General features: G+C 46.2%; 1 protein-coding gene and 1 long non-coding RNA gene across 4 annotated transcripts; one reads left to right on the forward strand and one right to left on the reverse strand.

Moving 5' to 3' along the window:
- Positions 1-1229: 1229 nt before the first annotated feature.
- Positions 1230-8705, reverse strand: LOC131378670 (uncharacterized). The gene is made up of 2 exons (XR_009208381.1): positions 8491-8705; positions 1230-2993 (listed from the first exon to the last, which is right to left on the reverse strand). It is a non-coding gene; the product is annotated as an uncharacterized LOC131378670 (long non-coding RNA).
- On the forward strand, positions 4292-18571 carry HNF1A (HNF1 homeobox A). Of its 3 annotated transcripts, XM_040080431.2 has the most exons (10): positions 4292-4939; positions 11520-11719; positions 11840-12026; positions 12314-12552; positions 13289-13446; positions 14832-15033; positions 16269-16460; positions 16711-16832; positions 17105-17246; positions 17817-18571. In XM_040080431.2, exons 1-10 carry the CDS (start codon positions 4605-4607, stop codon positions 17942-17944), a joined length of 1905 nt encoding a protein of 634 aa, XP_039936365.1. In that variant the 5' UTR covers positions 4292-4604; the 3' UTR covers positions 17945-18571. The 3 variants fall into 3 exon arrangements, with proteins under 3 accessions (XP_039936365.1, XP_058278746.1, XP_058278747.1); XM_058422763.1 differs by lacking the exon at positions 16269-16460 and having other exon boundaries at positions 4605-4939; XM_058422764.1 differs by lacking the exons at positions 16711-16832; positions 17105-17246 and having other exon boundaries at positions 4605-4939; positions 14832-14973.
- The last annotated feature ends 292 nt before the right edge of the window (positions 18572-18863 follow it).

The raw sequence follows: 18863 nt of genomic DNA on the forward strand, positions 1-18863 counted from the left end.
AAAGAAAAAATCAAGAGATCCACTTGCGACTGTACAGCTGGGAGCTACACTAGGCTATTTGCTTGTAAGATCCTTGTGGGATTCCCCTTTACAAACCTAATTAAATTGTGCACTGACCACGTGTGACAGGATTCTCTTCACTACCACCTAGTGGGAAACTCCTTCAAAACCCAGCTCCAGCGCTGCTCCTGATCTCCACCCTCAGCCTGATGGAAGAAACAAGGAATAAGTGGAGGGAGAAAATGCCAGATGACTGGGAAGGAGGACACAGTCCTGTTCCCACATACAGGCAGAGGAATGTGTAGAGAAAAATCTGTAATTCAAACCCATTCGGCCCCACGGATTTACCACACCACAACTCCAAGCTCTGCATCCAGCCCAGCTCACTGATGAAAAAACCAGCTTCCTTCTTGGTAAAATCACTTTTTTCAATTATAATCTCATATTTACACCAGAAGCTACTACATTAGAATCTAAATGGGTGTGTATTGGAAACATTAAAACCATGTATTCAAGTTCTTCCCCACTGAGATGCTCAGGGTTTGCACAAATAGCTGAAATCCAACCCTATGAAAACAATGTATAAATGACAATTATCTCAGATTTTTCACACTCCTGTGTGCCTTTTGGGACTCAGCTCCCAACACACAAATAATAATCAGTTTTGGTAGTCATATAGCTTTCTTCCCCCCAATAATAGAAATAAGGGTGAACATTACCATAATAGCTCTCACATTTCAAGGAGAGGATTATGTTAATGCCATTCAGGCCAGTAAAGCATTTAGCAGTCACAGCAGGAAGAACAGTAAAATGGTAAAGAATTATTAAAAGAACCATTTCTCTGTGTTTCATTTGCCAATGGCAATTTTACCACCCTATTCAGGGAACTCTACGGGCTCCCTCTAGTAGCACTTTTCTCATAAATATACTTGGGCTTTTTTTCCTTTTCTGTATGCGCCTTGAAGCCACATTACACTGGCTTTGTACCAACAAATTACTGTATTTTTCATCATGTACACTTCATAATAGATATAATTCAGTAAATGAAAACATCAGAGGTAAAAATGGTGTTGATACAGGAGTCAGGCTGTGGGAGTCTGTTCTGCCTTCCACAGTCCCACTGTTCACAGGACTCTGCTGTCCTTAACTGTGAGTTTGTTCTAGTGCAATAAGCAGAATACAGACCAGTACATGTAAAATAAAAATAATGTTCCTACTCTGTACCCATTCATACTTCCATGCAGTGTTTTCAGTGTTGAGTAATTCACTCACTTTATTAGATACAGGGGAGAAGAGATTACTTCAGAACAGTTAATACAAAACCAAGTACCACAAACATGAGAAAAACAAGCAGGTATCTCTTGCTGTTTCCAAACTTTAAGTTTCCCCTGTTACAATGACCAAGATCATACTAATCAGAGTGACTTGAGAGTCAAGTCATGGCCTGGGAAATAGTTACAATTAGGGAAATCAACATATAGTAAGCACTGCTAATAGATAAAAAAGGGTATAGGAAACCCAAGTCCTCTTATTTCAAATATTCATCCTCAAGGCATAATCTCAGTGTAATTCAGCTACAGAACATTATCTGATTATGGCACTCTGCAACTGAGCTCTTCCTCCAACAGAACTAGAATCTAGCTTCCACCCTTGACCTCTGCTATTCTCTCACCACCTCACAACTGCACTTGTAATAATCTGAGAAATACGATATTGCAATCCTTAGTGGCAGGCTATAAAATAGGGATGCTGGCTAATTCACAACAGGAATCCCTTTCAGTCTGATCACTAGCTACTTCTAACATTTAAGAAGCACTGAAAAGCTCACTGCATTGAGCAATCTGAAATACTCAGTGGGGCTGAGCCATTCACTGGCACAGCCTGGCAGGTTACAATGAATGGAAAGATGAAAGTGGGTAAGTTTATTTGCGTTTTTGCAAATTGTCCCGGCTCCTGTAGTTTAAAATGGACAATTCTAATAAACCAAGGGGAAAAGCCCTTCAGGACAGAGAATATTTACCTTCTCCTCAGTATCTGAAATGTTTCCTTGTTCAGCTAAGCGTTCTCCACATGGCATCCAGTTGTAGCATTCAGGGAGGTCCTATCATACAAACAGATGTGCATTTCTGGTTTTATAGACTTCAAAGTTCACTGGTTTTTCAAAAAAGCTTCTACAGCTGAAGGTCTTCAAGGCAAGCAGAAGCAGCAGCATCAGGACTTCTGGGTGCATAAGGAATTCTCAAAAGCACATAATATAGACATAATTCGTTCCTATGCTTTCTTCTCTTTACATTGACAAATATTGCTGTTCTTTGTTTAAACTTAATGATCTGTGTCCCCATCACCCCTCAAACATTCAATAGGTTTGTATACCAACAAATATGGACAATCTTTTTAACAAGAACAGGGGTAATATTTTCCGCTTTGGTTTATGTAAAAGAGATCACCATGCCAAAGAGAGGCAGAAATAAGTAACACAGAGTGACAGCATCTCCTCTGTCACGTACTGCAAGAGCTCCACAATCTGTTGTGTCTGTTTGCAAAATCCTTGAATTATAAGGACATATCATGCAGAAACTGTATGTCATGGTTGGGTACTGTAATTACAATTGAAAATTACTGTTATCAGCCAGTAATGTTGTCACATCTACCTGAGGGGCAGGAATAAAGGAACACTCTAATAACAAATAAAACACATGGAAATTGTATCAACACTGTCAGTACAATGCCAAAAAATGCTCACAGTTCTTTAAATACTCTTGTGACGGGTGCAAAACCAGCACAACTCTTTATTAAGAGTATGACCACAAAAAAAATCTTTATCAGCTGAAGCTGTCTTTTTACATCAATGTTCACATGAAAATCTCCTACAATAAATGTATTTACATGGACTCAGAATTCTTACTCCTTTTTAGCCACACAAAGTCGTCCGTATGCATTAGAGCTTTGTTAACGCCCTGCAGGGAGGGGAGGTGGTGCTCTTCGGACCAGATCTGAAATAAAAGGCAAGAGTTAACACAGCCCCAGTGCCTGGAGGGAGGAGAGGAGGGTCCCTGTGCAGGAGCTCTGTCCTGCAGCTGCTGACTCGGGAGCCAGGAGAGCTGGGCCAGTGGCGCCCAGGAGGGAAACCAGGGGACAAGGTCCTGGGCAGCACTGTCCTGGGACACTGCCCAGGCTGGGGACAGCCCCACCAGGCTCCCTTTAGCTCAGGCTCGATGGGAGTGATAGACACAGGCAGCTGCTCCTAGCAAGATTCCTTTGACACAACTTTACATCCTCGCATGAGACACTCCTGCACCGAGTCCACATGTGCACATCAAGTTACTCCCTAATTTAGCCACTCAAAGTAGATAGGTTCATTCGTATCATTTCAGACCAGAAAAGACAATTTAATCATAAAGGTTCCTGCAGAACCATTTTAAGTGATTCCAGCCAAGCCAGGGATGGTGTTTTAGGAAATCACCCAACAGGTGGGAGCAGAACCTCAGAGCAGGGCTGGTATCAGGAAGGGATGGAGAAAGATGATAAAGGGGAACCACAAGCTTGCCCAGAGCACTCATCAGAAGCAGTAGGGCAGTTGATGGTAGAGCAGGATTTTGAGCGTGACCCAGCACCCAGGGCTGTCCTTTATCAAACACGTGAATCACAAGCTCACAGGAACAAGCCCTGCAATCCCCCAAATTATGTGGGAACACTGCTCCTGCTCACGGTTGAGCAATAAACATGGCAAGCTAAAATGGAGGCACTACAAGTATTTGCACATCAAGATGCCCAGCAAGCCAAAGCCAGAATTGAGAAAGTCTTTTTAAGTCTTGATGCTCTGCCACAGAAATCGGCTGGAGCTTCAGAACACCCCATGAGGCTTGGGAACGTTCACAGAAAGGCAGTGGTGGCCTCCCCCTCTGCTGGGGGTTGCACAAAGGCCAGTGCAGCTGCCAGAGTGGCCTTCTCTCAGCCCAAAGCCTTTGGCAGGGCATGACACTGGCTGTACTTCACCACTGCCAGAGCTCGGAGCAGGTTCTGCGATATTCCAACGGCAGCACCTCGTCCTGAACCACGGGCAGCCAAGCACAGCTCTTCCTTTTGGCTGGTCCATCTCCTTCCTTCTCCAAAACGAATGGGGCCAGAAGTGAGCCGTGCTTCTCCATCCCCACCTTCCTAGTTTTCTTTCCATACTCATTTTTCCACGCTGCAGATTTTTTATCCCTTCATTTTCTTCTCCTTCTCTCTCCTGCTTCCCTCCCTTTCCCCCTCCCCCTGCTTTCTCTCCCTCTGCACTTTGTGAACTGCTGCGGCGGTGCTGAAGTCCAAAGTTCAGTAACTTGCTAAAGCACACAGATAAATATGAACCTTGGAGAATTTACATTTGCTCCAATGTAAACAGATAGCCAAGGGTCCCTTTATCAGCACTGGCTCAGGACAGTCGTGGGGGGTCTGAAGTGGCTCAATTTTGTATTTTGTTTTTTTTGGGGGGTGTAAAGGCGGGAGGCCGTGCTGTGCCCACTCTCCTGACAGTCGGGCGCGTTACCTCAGGAACATGGTGTAGGGGAGCTGGAAGCAGGATAACCCGAAATTCAGACCCGAGAGACACCAGGCTGAAGACCATGGTCTCGAAGCTGACTCATCTCCAAGTGGAGCTGCTGCAAGCGCTGCTGGAGTCGGGGCTGACCAAGGAGACCTTGATCAAGGCGCTGAGCGAAGCGGAACCCTACGGGCTCCAGAGCGAGAGTCAGCGCGCTATCAATGCCCTCCAGACTGAGAAAGGGGAGCCCTGTCCCGACATCCCCAACCTCCCCAACGGAATGGGGGAGTCCAGGGCTTCGGAAGATGAAACCTCAGATGACGGAGAGGAATTTACCCCTCCAATAATGAAGGAGCTGGAAAACTTGAGCCCTGAGGAGGCTGCTCACCAGAAGGCTGTGGTGGAAAGACTATTACAGTAAGGACAGATTTACTGCTCCTCTTTGCTGCTTTCTTGCACTCTCCCTCTAACTCTTTCCCTTTCCCCTTCTCCGCAGTGTCTCTAGTATTCACAATTGATCTGGCTGCACAGAGACAATCTTCATCCATGCCAGGACTAGCAGCCCCCCAAACACCCCCAAATGCTTTATAAATGCTCAGATTTTCCTTTTATCTCGCCTAAAATGCATTAAAGGAAGCTGTGGAGCCCGATTACATATTTGACATGCTTATAGCATCAGGCTTCAGGATAGTCCAAGGCCTGTATAGCTCTCATCTCTTTGACTGAATGTTAAGGTTTAGGATTAAAATTTTTAATACAATTCATCATTTCAGTCATCAGGAAAGAAAAAAGAAACTTGGTCACTGAGCTGGTGCTGTATTTGTATGAATGATACAGTGAAGTTGTTTCCCTGCTGTATTTAAGGAGAATGATATTGTTAATTTCACTGGGGTTTGCTATAGATTATTGGCCAAAGCCAAATCAAGAGACCTTATCCTTTCTGTTCTTCTAAGTGTGAAGTTCCCTGACTTCAGTGGGGATTTTTCTTGTGAAAAGCACACACCAAATACATGCAGAGGTTAGACACTGGACAAAACACTGTGCTTCTACCATCCACTGCCTGCCACAGTTAAAAAGCACATATGCAGCAACAATTACAGGGTTTGCTGCCACACAGATTTGCCTTTGCATACAAGAATTTTTGAGATCAAAAGCCAGGGAAAGTTCCCTGAATCAATAAGCCTCACAACAGATTCAGAGAAATATCCACTCCGTTTCCCATCTGGGATTCTTCCTGGGATACAATCCCCACGGGAGACCCAAGAGGTTTGTCCAAGCAAGGATCAGGCCCATCCTACCATCTGTCACAACAGGTCCCTGTCTGTTTTGGGGTTATTTTGAAATGACAAGCTGATAGAAGACAGAGGGGTAGAAACATCCTGCACCTAAAATCTTCACTAAAAATCCAGCTAGAGAATTTCTCAGGCTCTCTGATCACTCTCTTTCACACGCAAAGGAAATCGACAGAAAATATAGCAGCAGAAGCAAACATCAGATCCCACCACAAAAGGCCAGAGCTAAGAAAAGAGCATGATGAGAGTTAGCATTCACTGTAAATACTTAAAAGAAAGCTCCCTGGCAGACTGGGAGTTGATGATTCTGCAGAACCCAAGAGAGGAAAATTCACTGGATCATCTCTTACCTGGGTGGGGAAAACATCCCCAGTTATTCAGTCTTCTTCCTGGCCCAGTATATCTCATTTCTTCCCAACTTCCAGCTCTTCCACATCTTCAAGTTTCCTCTACTTCCTTCACATCTTTCAGATTCTTTTTACCTATTTCCCTTCTCTCCTCCCTACTGTTTCTGCTGCTGTTCCTCCCATTTTGCTGTCTCCTTGGCTGATTCTCTCTCTGCCTCCCACTCTTTTTCTTCCCCTCATCCTTGTCTCCTTCTCATCCTCCTGAGTCTGCGTACAGGTCTTGGGGCAGTTTGAGCCCAGTGGCACCGGGCGGGCCCTGGCTAGTTACTAATTATCCAATGGCTTTATTATTTCTCTTTTGTCTTATAAATTTATAGATGAAAAGACCCTGATAAGCTTTTTGATCATTAACTTTTGATGGTTTATCAAGTATCTCTGCAGAAAGGAAGCCATGGAAGTTGAGGAAGATCCCCCTGGCTTTGTCCCTTTTTCTCTAATGAGTGGGTGATCAGGACTGAAGTGACATCCGCTGTGATCTAAGAACAGACACACGGGTGGAGGGAATTCCTTCCTGTCACCCCCACTTCAGCACCATTTCTGGTTTCTGATCCTCCCTGCCCTTCTAGGATCTTGCTGCCAGGCCTCCCTGTGCTTACCAGCCTCACCACAAGCCTTACCTCTCTGCCAAAGCTGGGACATGAACACTTTCTGATGAACAGAGTCTGCTGAGCAGTATTTCCATTTCCCAAATGGAAACTGAGGCACAGACAAATTCTAGGACCTACCTAAACCCCTGAGACAGCACAGAGGAGACTGGGCAAGGACAGGGATCTCCTAAGCCTCACACTGGCTCTTAATGACAAAGGCTTTACTCTGAAACATCAGAGATCAGGATAGAGCAATTCACTTCTGCTGTTGAGGACCGTATGAAGATACCAGGAGCCTCAGTTTCAGAAAAGAATTACATTTATGAAGGTCTATAATAGATCAAAATCAATCAAGTTAAAATGAAAATGGTAGGAAGCCTGCATTGACATGTTTCAAATTTCTCATCAAACCAACAGTGTGTCTAAAAATCTATTCAAAGCATCTGAACCAGTATCAGAGGTTGATAATACCCTAAGAAGTTGTTATTTACTAATAAACTTTTCTTCATTTTAAGATCCAACCTTTCCATTAATAGATGCCTAAAAGTAATGTCCTTAAAACAGTATTTTAAGTATTGTAGAGCAGGGCAGAACAGTCTATGGCAGAAATTACTTCCAGCAATAGATAAAAGAAAGGCAGGCAAGAATCTCCATGCTCAGGGACTCCCAGCAAAATGTCGATGCTTGCAAAACTATTCCAGCATCTACAAAAGGGTTTCAGATGCAGAAACCAGATGAGGGCAATTCTCCCTTTAGACAGAAGCCTCTTTGGGCATTATTAACAATTCCTGGTCTGCAGACCAAATTTTAACAGAGATTGGAAGCTATTGCTGATACAGGAAAGTCTTTGTGGTAACTGCAGCCATTGCTTTAGAAAGCAGAATCGGGAAAAGTCTCCATTATTAGACTTTCCAGGAGCTGGAAAGAGAAAAAAAAATGACAGAACCAAGAGACCGGCTATATCTTCACAGGATCACTGAAGGTGAAACCAGTCTGAAAAATTCAGATCAAAGCTGAGTAGAACAGAGAAGATACACCCATGGGACTGGGTGCACCCAGGGGTGTTGATTAGATTTTGTCCCTACAGAGAAAACATGCTAAAAGCAGTTCAGATAAAGGTTTCTCTAGTGGGGAATTAAGATAATTTCATTTCATCCTTTCATAGGTCCCATTGATCTCCTGTAGATTTACAGTTTGAATAAAAACATTCTTTCCATATCAATCCCCACAGAAAACAAATTGCATCTATGATAAGAAATAAATTACTCAGTAGGGAGGTAGAGCTGTGAGGAGAAACTCCCAGATATTCCCAGAATATAAAGGAAGAAGGAAGCTGCCTTGGGGGAAGGGATCACACTGCTGCAGGTAAAGCAAATGGAGAGAGGTATAGCAGCAATCCACCTGTAGGGCAAGGGGTGAAATTCCATTAGGAAAGAGAGAAATTGAGATAAGCAGCAGATTTCCCCTGGAGGCAGGGATAAAAGCATGTTTTCCAGGAGGAAAAGAGAAAACAAAGATATATAATGACAAAGGTCCAGTCTTTCCCCCTGCTCAGAGCAGCTCTAGCTGGGGAATCTGGAGATGAAGCTGCCACACCCCTTTCATTTCCACATATAAACCAAGATGAGGCAAACCAGGCCAAGTTCAACAGAAAGAAACACTGCCAGGATGGATGGTCTTACCTTCCCTCTGCCCAGCACGGCTCCTGGCTGTGCCCTGGCTTGTGGAGCAGCTCCAGAGGAAAGGGCTGGGGACGGTGCTGAGCACTTCACAGCTCTGAGCCTCTGCTTGAGAAGGGTCTGGTCCAAAGCAGCAATTCAGAACCCACCTCAGGGAAATGAAGGCTTCTCCCACCTGAGAATCAGAACAGGAAAGAAGGAGAGAGAGAGAGAATGAGGAAGAGGAGAAGAAAGAAAAGAACAAAGGAAAAATAAAAAGTCAGGAAGAGTGAAGGAGGGAGAAGGTCCCCTGAATGTTACATCTCCAGCTCTCTGGAATGGGTTTTCTTTAATGCTAACAACTTGATATTTACTTTCCATTTAAATTTGAGATGTTGCTATAAATTATCAACCAGCCTCTTGTTCCCTTTGAGTTTATAACTAACTACCTGGGTTACTTATTGTTCAGGTAACAAAAGGGAGGTGAAAACGCCCTTAAAAAATGACCTCAGAACTAAGAAAATGGGAAGCTGACATGGAGAGAGGACCCTGGCCCCTGTGGTGGGGATGAGCCATGGAGAAGGGCTATGCTCACATGGCAAAAAGCAACTGAGAGCAGAACAAGACTCCAGAAGAAGGAAGTAAAAGCTACTTGTGTGAGAACACTAGGAGACACATTAGACCCTGGAGAACAAGACCTTGGGGAGACAGTTTGCACCTGAGGAGAAAGGGAAACTAAAAGGCAGGAAACAGTTTTGGAGATAGGGAAGGAGAGCTTGTGCAAAGCAGACCCATTTGTGCAGTTCTGACTCACTGAAACAACTGAGATTTGACTGTAACAACAAGCAGGAGAACTCAGTTTAGAGTTAAACTCTCCCTCTGACAGTCAGTGATAATCTTCTAGCCAGGCAAAGAGAAAAGGTTTCAACTTCTGATGTCTTAGCCTGTGATGGAGGCTCTGCAGGTGGAACAGTGTATTTGAACAAGGGTTCAGCTGGCCAGACCGTCCTCACTTGGGCTGTGCTGTAGCCTTGGGCCTGAAGGACATGCTCCATCGCTTTTGCAGACTGGCCTTTGACAATGTCCAGAGTAGCCAGGATTCCATACAACTGTCCTAGGAAATCACACTACTAAGATTCCCTGCACTATTTGGCATCACAAAGCTCCCTGCTGAGTCAAAAGAAGACAAAACCCACAAGTCTTTAACGACTGTGAGAACAGACTCACAGAACTTAGTGGTTTATTCCTGCCACAAAGTGAGGATCTCAACAGGGAGACAGAACTAACTCGGCTGTGTTAGAAAGGAACTAACACATAACAGAGCTTCCATCAGTGGCCACACAGTCTTTTCTCTTCCTATCTGAGCCAGAACTCAAATCAAAGAGGCCAGCTTCCCAGTCAGAGTCTTTTCTCCTCTCTACAGGGACTTGGACAATGAAGGCAGGGTGCAGGTGCTAGCCAGACTATCACAAGTACAAAGGCAGGAGACTGGTTTAGGCAGCAAGAGGGAAAAAAAACCCAAAAAAACCCAAACATGAGGAAAGAAAAGCTTTCTTATATTCAGCTCAATTTGAGGCTTTTGAAAGACAAAGATAGTTAAGGGAAGATGCTAAAAATAAGAAGCCTCTATGGCAAGTGCTCCAATGTAAAAGAGAAACAAATGTTCTATTTTGAGCAGGTTCTTCAAAAAGCTGTAAGTGACATCGTTTGTGTCACACTAACTGCTGTGGAGCTTGCTCCTTGGACTACAGAGCCCCTGGGAGAGGGGCTGCAGGGAACAGAGATAAGGGTGTTTGTACTGAGAGAACAGGTGTGGACTTTGTCCTCCTTATCACTGTGCAGCCTCCAGCAACCTCCTGAGTCAACAAAGCCATGAACAGCTCAGTTGTTCCCTGCTGCTCAGACATGTGTGCTCTCGTGACAGTTTCTGCAACATCCCAGGTACCTTTTTTCTCCCCAGTGCTCCTTTGATGCTGGTGTTGAACATGACACCAGTGTCTCCCCACAGCACTGCAAACCATTTCCTCCAGACACCTCACACAGAAGGCACAGAAGGATGTTCAAAGAGAGCCAGGAGCTTTTCAGCAGAGGTGCTCTGGCACGGTTTGGGTTTAGACTGATGGGTTTCACATCTTTACTTCTACTGTGACTTTCAGCTGTGGTAAAATCAATGCACACAAAGTCACAGTTGTGTTTTCTCTATTTTCCTCAAGAACCTTAATGGATATTCTAACTGGAGATCATAAAACCCAGAGGATCACATTAATTATAAAAGCCCAAACTGTTCCTCAAATTCTGTGAGCAGGTCTCAAATAGTTTTATTCCCTCAGCTGTTAACCAAAGGAGGGCAGCAGGAGGAGGAATCAGTGGCTTGCCTGTAGTTCTATATTGCAGTTAGAAGCTCTGAGTAGATCTAGGTGTGAACCAATGTGTTTGAGTAACACGTAGCCGATGTGTAAGAACATAATTCTGGATGATTTGTCATATACATATGCATACAGAGCTGTCATGTCAATATAATGACAGCCTGTTTCCATTTACTGAATCATTGCAAGGCAACCCAGCCTGGATCAGAATCAGGGCATGAATCAAGTTCAGTCTAGTATCACAATCAACCTGTCTTGGAAAACTCAGAACATCTGCCCAATCTGCTTTAAAGAGAACGGGAGAGGGAAGAAGAGTTTTGTAGGGAAAGGGAAAAGAGAGGTTGCCTGTGTATTGGGAAACTCCCCTGGTAAGCAAAGTCTCCTCCTAAGGGCAGACCTAAGTGTGTACAGGCAGCAGCTCAAAGCAAGCCAGTGTTATGTCTTCTGCACTTAATTTCCAATGTCTTGCCGTTTTACCCTGTACTCAGAGTCAAAACTGAGCAAGGTAGCACACTGAGGAACAGCTTTGTCTCCTGCAGCCAATGAGCACTCTGGCCTCAGCAAACGTGATGGTGATGACTGACAAGTGTCCCTCAGGAGCTACCACTGCACCTCCTTGAAATCCAGGTGTGCTGAGAGCAGGTGTTTGATCTCTCTCCCCTGAGAAATGTTTTCTGTCCCTTCCAGAGAGGATCCCTGGCGAGTAGCAAAGATGGTGAAGTCTTACCTCCAGCAGCACAACATCCCTCAGCGTGAGGTGGTGGACACCACTGGTCTGAACCAATCCCACCTCTCACAACACCTCAACAAGGGCACTCCCATGAAGACCCAGAAACGGGCAGCCCTGTACACCTGGTACGTCCGGAAGCAGCGAGAGGTGGCCCAGCGTAAGTACGGCAACAACTGCTCTGCTGTGTCACTTTCATAAAGGCTCCTGCTCTCCCTTGCTCCTCCTTACTCCTTGTTGTTTTCAAGGAAAAAATTCCCTTGGCCCTGTGTGCTTGCAGAATTCACACACGCTGGCCAGGGTATACTGACAGACGAGCCCATGGGAGATGACCTGCCCACCAAGAAGGGAAGGAGAAACCGCTTTAAGTGGGGCCCTGCCTCACAACAGATCCTGTTCCAAGCCTATGAGAGGCAGAAAAACCCCAGCAAAGAAGAGAGGGAGGCACTGGTGGAAGAGTGCAACAGGTAAGGGTGGGGTGTGCCTTTGAGGAAGGGCACAGCAGGGTCCCTCTGCATCCCTGGTGCTGCTGGGAGGGAGGCCAAAGGCACAGCACTGAGTGGCACCACTGACACCAGCCAGGCTTGAATTAAATGCCACAGCTGATCATTCCTTGTCTGCAGAGCACAAGGAATGCCTCAGGTCTTGCAGGACCCTTCCAGAGTGTGCCAGACAGCAGCCACTTTGGGGCTGTGCACTTACTCTGTCTCTGACTAAGCCCAGCTCAGCAAGGCTCTTGTGTTTTCCCCAACAGGGCAGAGTGTATTCAGAGAGGTGTTTCCCCATCTCAGGCCCAGGGACTGGGCTCAAACCTGGTGACAGAGGTCAGAGTGTACAACTGGTTTGCCAATCGCAGGAAGGAGGAGGCTTTCCGGCACAAGCTGGCCATGGACACCTTCAGCGGACCCCAGCCCACCTCTGCCCCTCCTCTAACCCCCCACAGCTCCTCCTCCCTCCAGCCACCACCTGCCCTCTCACCCAGCAAAGTTCACGGTAAGAAACAACCAGAGGGAGAACTGAAAGAGGGGTGAACTTCTCAAACTCAGTCACCCAAACTGTCACCCAAGTCCAGCCCTTCAGGAAATGAATCTACAGAGAGAAAAAGCAGATTTGCTACAAGGGAAGAGCAAAGGTGACAGAGAGACCGTGTTTCTGGGTGAGGAGAATGGCTAGAATGCCAGGGGAGATAAAATTCAGTAACAAAACCCACAGCCAAAACTTCTCACTTACTGTGAGGCCTCCCAGCTGGAGGCATCAACCCCGAAATTCCTGTTCCAGGAGTCAGCACTGCCTATCAGAAGTCAGTTCCATGTCCTTTCAGTCATGTGTGCCCCTTGCCCCTTTCAATGACAGCCCCATCAAACTCTGACAGTTTTTAGGCATGAGGAAAAGTCATTCTCCACCCAAAAAGAGCACAGCTTTTTCAGCTCCACAGGCCAGAGCTGGGGGCTCCTCTTGCTCTGGGAGGAGATGATCTCACTGAGACTCCTCTCTACAGCCACACGCAGAGGGATGGTTTCCTCTCCCTGCAGCACTCACAGGCAGTCAGTGTTTGAGGGGGCACCTGGGCTCAGGGTGGGAGTGCCTGCTCTTCTGGTTCCCAACTGACATTAAATATCTGCCCAGGTACCTGCTGGCAAGTGCCTGCAAGGGAAACCGAATTTAGTGCCTGCCTAAGTTTCTCAGTTTCTCACTTGTGACAACCAGTTTCCCTCCTGTTGTGATGCAGGAGTGAGGTACAACCAGCAGCCAGCCAGCGAGGCAGAGTCCTCCAGCAGCAGCCACCATGGGAACAGCTCCATGGTGACCACCCAAACCATCCTGCATCAGGTTTCTCCCCCTGGACTGGAGCCCAGCCAGAACCTGCTGAGCACAGACACTAAGCTGGTAAGTGATGGATACTCCGGTTCTGCTGACTCGAAGATATCAGGCCATCTGCCTGTGCTCATAATATGAACCATTCGTGGGTATTTTTTTCTGGAATGTTCTTAAATCCACCTTATGTTACACAGTCATATGTCACATATTGTTATATATTATATTAGAGTCCCTTTGCACTGACCATGAAGGATCAATAGTCCTGAGATACATGTGCCCTCTAGACTGTGGTGAGGGCAGGTTTTAGAGCATGAAAGCAAGGAGAGATTTCCTTATGAGCAATTAAAATACAGTGGTGTGTTCTGGAAACACAGCACTCGAGGTATGACAAGATTTTTTTCCTCCCTGGAAACCTGCTCTCCCCTCCTTTCCACAGAGAGATTCTCATTTCATCTCTAACTCTTATTTGGACTCTACCCATCTCAAGAGAGTTGATCAGACCAGTGGAATTACCAGAACCAGACCCATGCTTACATCTACCTTACCTGTGAAATGAAGCCCAGGAGCCTGGGTGCAGACATGTACGAATAACTATATTGTGTCCTCAAAGCCATTCTCCTTCTGGGACCTGACCAGACCTTTTCCCACATCATTAACAAAGCAGCATCAGACTGCATGACTGATCATTTTCAGTCTGCATACGTTCCCCTGCTTTCAGAGAAACAGTCAGCAGAAGTTTGCACTAGTACAGGCTGGCTGGAGGCAAAGTTAAGATCACTAAAAACAAACATATGATTTAAATCTCATCAGGCACTCACTTTGCTGGCTTTCTGGTCTCTTGCTGTAGAAAACAAGTCTTTCATGAGGTTCTGAACATCTTCTATGTCTGTCTTCTAAAACTGATATCAGGGTGGTTTGTCACAGTGTTTAACTTCTTGGTGCTTATTCTTACTAAAGATTCCTTACAACTTTTTGTCTGAGGGAAGAGAAAAGAAGTATAATATAAGGCATTTAACTTTCTCTATCAACCAAATTATTAAAATGCTTTTTTGCTCTTCCACGATACTATGACAACAGGTCTCTAAAGGAAAGAGGAACTCCTGGATTCCATGCTGATCTCTGCTACTAGAATTACTGTGTAAAGTTACCTGAGCCCCTTAATTTCTCTGAGCTTCACCTTCTGCCCTCAGCTGTGAAACAGATGATCTTTCCCTGTAGAGAATGCAGTGGGCCTAATCTCATTCTTACAGTTTCTTAAATGTGAAAGAACCAAACCAGCAGGGATGTACTCTTAGCATGTCTAGATGACCTGTGCTAGTTAATCGGTGAGCACACAGAAACTGCAGACAAGGATTTGTGAAGTCAGCAAGGGGGCAGAGCAGGAAGAAAGGTGCTCATCACAGCTTTGGGACTCCGTGCTGCAGGCAGCACATCAGGGTTCTCCTTTCCCACAGGTATCAGCCTCTGGAGGAACTCTCCCTCCTGTCAGCACCCTGACTGCCCTGCACAGCCTGGAGCAAAGCCCACACACGCTGAGCCAGCAGACCCAGAACCTGATCATGGCATCCCTGCCGGGGGTCATGGCCATCGGGGCCGGCGAGACCCCGTCCCTGGCGCCCGCCTTCACCAACACCGGAGCCTCCACCCTGGTGATCGGTGAGTAGCGCCTGCAGCGCCTCTGCCTCCAGCACGCACGGCAAGAGCTGCCTCTCACTGCTACCGGCGCCTGCCCCGCCTTCAAAGCCTTATCGCTAGGCTGGCATGATACAAACCTGAGGAAATTTCACCGAAGATCAGCAGCACTGCTGGCAGGTACCAGTGTGATTAAGGACAGATGTTCCTCATTCGTGTTAGATTTAAGTTACACACAAACCCCGCGTTTTAAGAGCAAGGGACTTTTACACTCTATTCCTATGCCAAGGTTTTGGTTTGCTGCTCTTCTTCTTTCCAAATGTAAATACAATACTTCCTTAACATGATGGAAATTGAAGCATGTTCATAGTGCTTGAAAGACAAAGCATCCTGTTCCACTTCCTGCAAAGAGCAGCATATGCCTTTGGAATCCACAGCAGTAATTACTATTTTTTTATATTTTTCACTTTGACAGCTTTTCTGGACTTTTTTGAGATTTCTTTTCATTCCAAGACTAGACTACTGCCAAAGTGCATCTCATTAGAGAAAGGAAAATAAAATGTATACTCCTCTCTTACACTTTCTTCCCAAGAAGAAAGAGGCCTTGTTTTGTTCCATGGTGACAGCTGTGAACTAATTTCCATTTATTCCCAAGATTACGATATGGATTTGAATTCTGTGCAAACAAAAAAAAATCAAACTAGAGTGCAGGAGAGAGCTGCTGATGTACAGGAACAGGGTCTGGACAGTTGTGGGAAACGGGCAGTAATGTGGGAAATCTCCTACCTCTCTCACTGATCCAAATTCCTTAATTTGGCAGCCCTAGCAAAAAGAGTTGAAACTCCATTCCACACGGCTGGACAGCTACAGCCTAGTTGTCTCTGTTGCCAAGAGCTTCAGAAAATAAAGAGTCAATTAGCTGGGCACTGAGGTGATGCTCTGAATTTATTTCTGAGCAAGGCCTCCCTGGTGATCACTAACCTGGAAAAGGGGCTATACTGGTACACAAGGATGTAGACAGGAACAAATACTGGAAACCAGAGGTGGGTTTATGCAGTTTTTGGACATTTTCATTTTGCTCTGACAGGCATGAAATCTATTCTTAATCACAGACAAGCAAGGAACACCTGAAAAGCCGGGTGTGAAATGAGCCTGCAGTGACAGGCTGCCACAAGGGCTGTTTCAGATGTCCCTATTGCAGAGCAGCCACACTGTTCCTGCGGCGTGGGACACCACTGACATCTGTCCTTGTTCTCCAGGCCTGGCCTCAACTCAGCCCCAGAGTGTTCCTGTAATAAACAGCATGGGGAGCAGCCTCACCACCCTGCAGCCTGTCCAGTTCTCCCAGCAACTGCACCCATCCTACCAGCAGCCCCTCATGCAGCAAGTCCAGAGCCACATCAACCAGAGCCCCTTCATGGCTACCATGGCTCAGATACAGAACCCTCACGGTAAGAACGTGAACTCATTTGTTTAAATAAACAAAAATAAAGATACTGTCCTGGAGCATTTGCTGCGTCCTTGGGCTTACAGCACTCTGTTTTCCTCCTCTGTTATTGTCGCTCTAATTATGAAATTATTTTTCTATTGCATTTATCTCCCTGTCCCTCCACTCCCAGCATTTTGGAGACAGACAGCATGAGGAGAACAACTCAGCCAAAGCTCCAGCACCCACATGATGTTGTTTTCTTTCATGTACAGCTCTCTATGGCCCCAAATCTGAAGTGACTCAATATACACACACAGGCCTCTTACCACAAACCATGGTGATAACAGATACAGCCAATCTCAGCGCCCTGACCAACCTGACACCAACTAAACAGGTAACAGCCTTTATTTAGCCTTTGTTCCCCCTCCTGAGAGCTGCACCAGTCTGCAGGCAGCTCCTTGCATGTCAAAGAGTTTTTGGATGTGTCTATGCCATCCCATCTTTCTCATCTCCTGGCCCTGCTGGTACCAGCTGCAGAGCTGGAGGCACGAGAGCAAGTTACTCACTGCATCATCAAGGAGGATTTCATTGCCCCTACTCAATGCTTCTCTCCCAGCTGGTAGAAGGGATGTAGAAGCCAGGCACTGTTAACTCTCTTTTCTCTAGGCCTTCACACCTGACTCAGAGACGCACACCGAGTCTGGGATGCACACACCAGTGTCACAGGCACCAACAATTCATCTACAGAACCAAGACACAACCATCCAGCACCTTCAGCCAGGCCCACGCCTCACCTCCAGCCCTGCTGGTAAGATCTGCAGCCACCATTGTGGCTCTTAAGCCATATATTGCCTAGTTTTTGTTGCCAGCACTGCAAAATCCAGTTAGAAAATGGTAATTGGGGCTCACAATTCCCTAATTTGGCTCTGCCTGTGTCCTGAGGGGTTTGAAAAGTCAATACAAGGAAAAGATTCAGAGCAGAGTTTGTGTAAGGCCAGACTGTGAAAATTGGCCCCTTCAGAATCTAGAAAGGAAAACACCTTGAAAAATACCAACAAAATCAGTGCCAATGAGTATCCAGTCCTGTGGGCAGTTTTCAGGGCTGAGAAGCCCAAGATTCCCTCACGAAGAGTCCAATTGGGTCTTCCCAGTTCTAAGGGAGAACTAGGACATCAGCTAGAATTCTTAGAACTGAACACTCGGGAGATTGCTGCCCTCATTGTTTTCAGGCTGGCTGTGGACCCAAGCCACACAAAACACACAGACAAAAGCAGTTCTGCCCCTAAGCCAGGAGAGTACGGCCATGCTGGAAATGGGGGGTGTACATGCACAATTAGGGGCCTGATGAGAATTTGACTCCTGCCCGTACCTTTGGCAGTGTCCTCCAGCAGCCTGGTGCTGTACCAAAGCTCCGACTCCACCAACAGCCACAGCCAGCTGCTGCCATCCACTCACAACGTCATCGAGACCTTCATCTCCACACAGATGGCATCTTCCACCCAGTAACCACCACGAGAAGCTCCTGAGTGACTGCCACAACCAACCTGCCGGGTGCAACTCCAGCCGTGTCTGCCACCACAGCCGCACACAAACCCCTATGCAGCTGCCTCCAGGAGGGAAAATGTCTCAGGCTCAAGAGAGAAAACATGGAAAGATGATGCTGGCACTGCTAAAATCCACTGCCCCCCCCAAAAACCAGCAAACCTAAACCCCAGGAGCCAGCTCAGAACGGCCAGGCACCCTTTTGTGGCTGCCCAAGAAGGAATCCCAACAGTGCCAGGATGTGGATGGGACTTTTGTTCAGCTTGGCTTTCATCAAGCTGGGCTGTACAGACCTGCCAACACCAGACTAAATCACGTAGGAAAGAGCAAAGCTGAGCTGCCTAAGAAGGGACAACACCTTTAAACACTCTCCTCTGCTGCAAGGAAGCACCAACACGAACTATGAGAAACAACAGCACCTCGGGAGTCCCTGACCACAATGAGAATAACCAAGAAACAGATTTGGGAATGGCTTGGCACAAACCTGTCAGTATGGGATCATGACAAGCTACAAACCCGTAATTAACTACCAAAACATCAAACATTCTCAGTTAAAAATGACCTGCTCCAAAATCATGCTATCCTAATGGAAATGGCTTGGTTGTTTTTTGATATAGCTCTGCTTTGTTTTAAATGCAGAAATTAAAGTTTAACAGCTGCAAGGAGATTTCAGTTCTCTGCATTTACCTGTGGATTCTCACCTCATCTGACTTGCTGAATGGTTTGTAGGATGACATTCCCCACTGGGTCCTGACACTGCCCAGCACCTGGGAGGTTCCAATGCTCCACACAGAGTAGAGGTTCCTTCAGTTTTCTCCATAAACACTCAGCCTGGATTCATTTCACAGAACATGGCTCATTCTCAGCTTCCATGTAGGCTTGA

Source organism: Hirundo rustica, chromosome 17 (genome assembly GCF_015227805.2).
Source record: "Hirundo rustica isolate bHirRus1 chromosome 17, bHirRus1.pri.v3, whole genome shotgun sequence".
NCBI classification, from domain to species: domain Eukaryota; kingdom Metazoa; phylum Chordata; class Aves; order Passeriformes; family Hirundinidae; genus Hirundo; species Hirundo rustica.

Excerpts from the sequence above, each read along its gene's own strand:
- HNF1A (XM_040080431.2), top strand. The coding sequence starts at position 4,605 with ATGGTCTCGAAGCTGACTCATCTCCAAGTGGAGCTGCTGCAAGCGCTG. Across the intron at positions 12,553-13,288 it reads CTCACCCAGCAAAGTTCACG|GAGTGAGGTACAACCAGCAG; the intron begins GTAAGAAACAAC and ends GTTGTGATGCAG. Across the intron at positions 15,034-16,268 it reads AGCCTCCACCCTGGTGATCG|GCCTGGCCTCAACTCAGCCC; the intron begins GTGAGTAGCGCC and ends CTTGTTCTCCAG.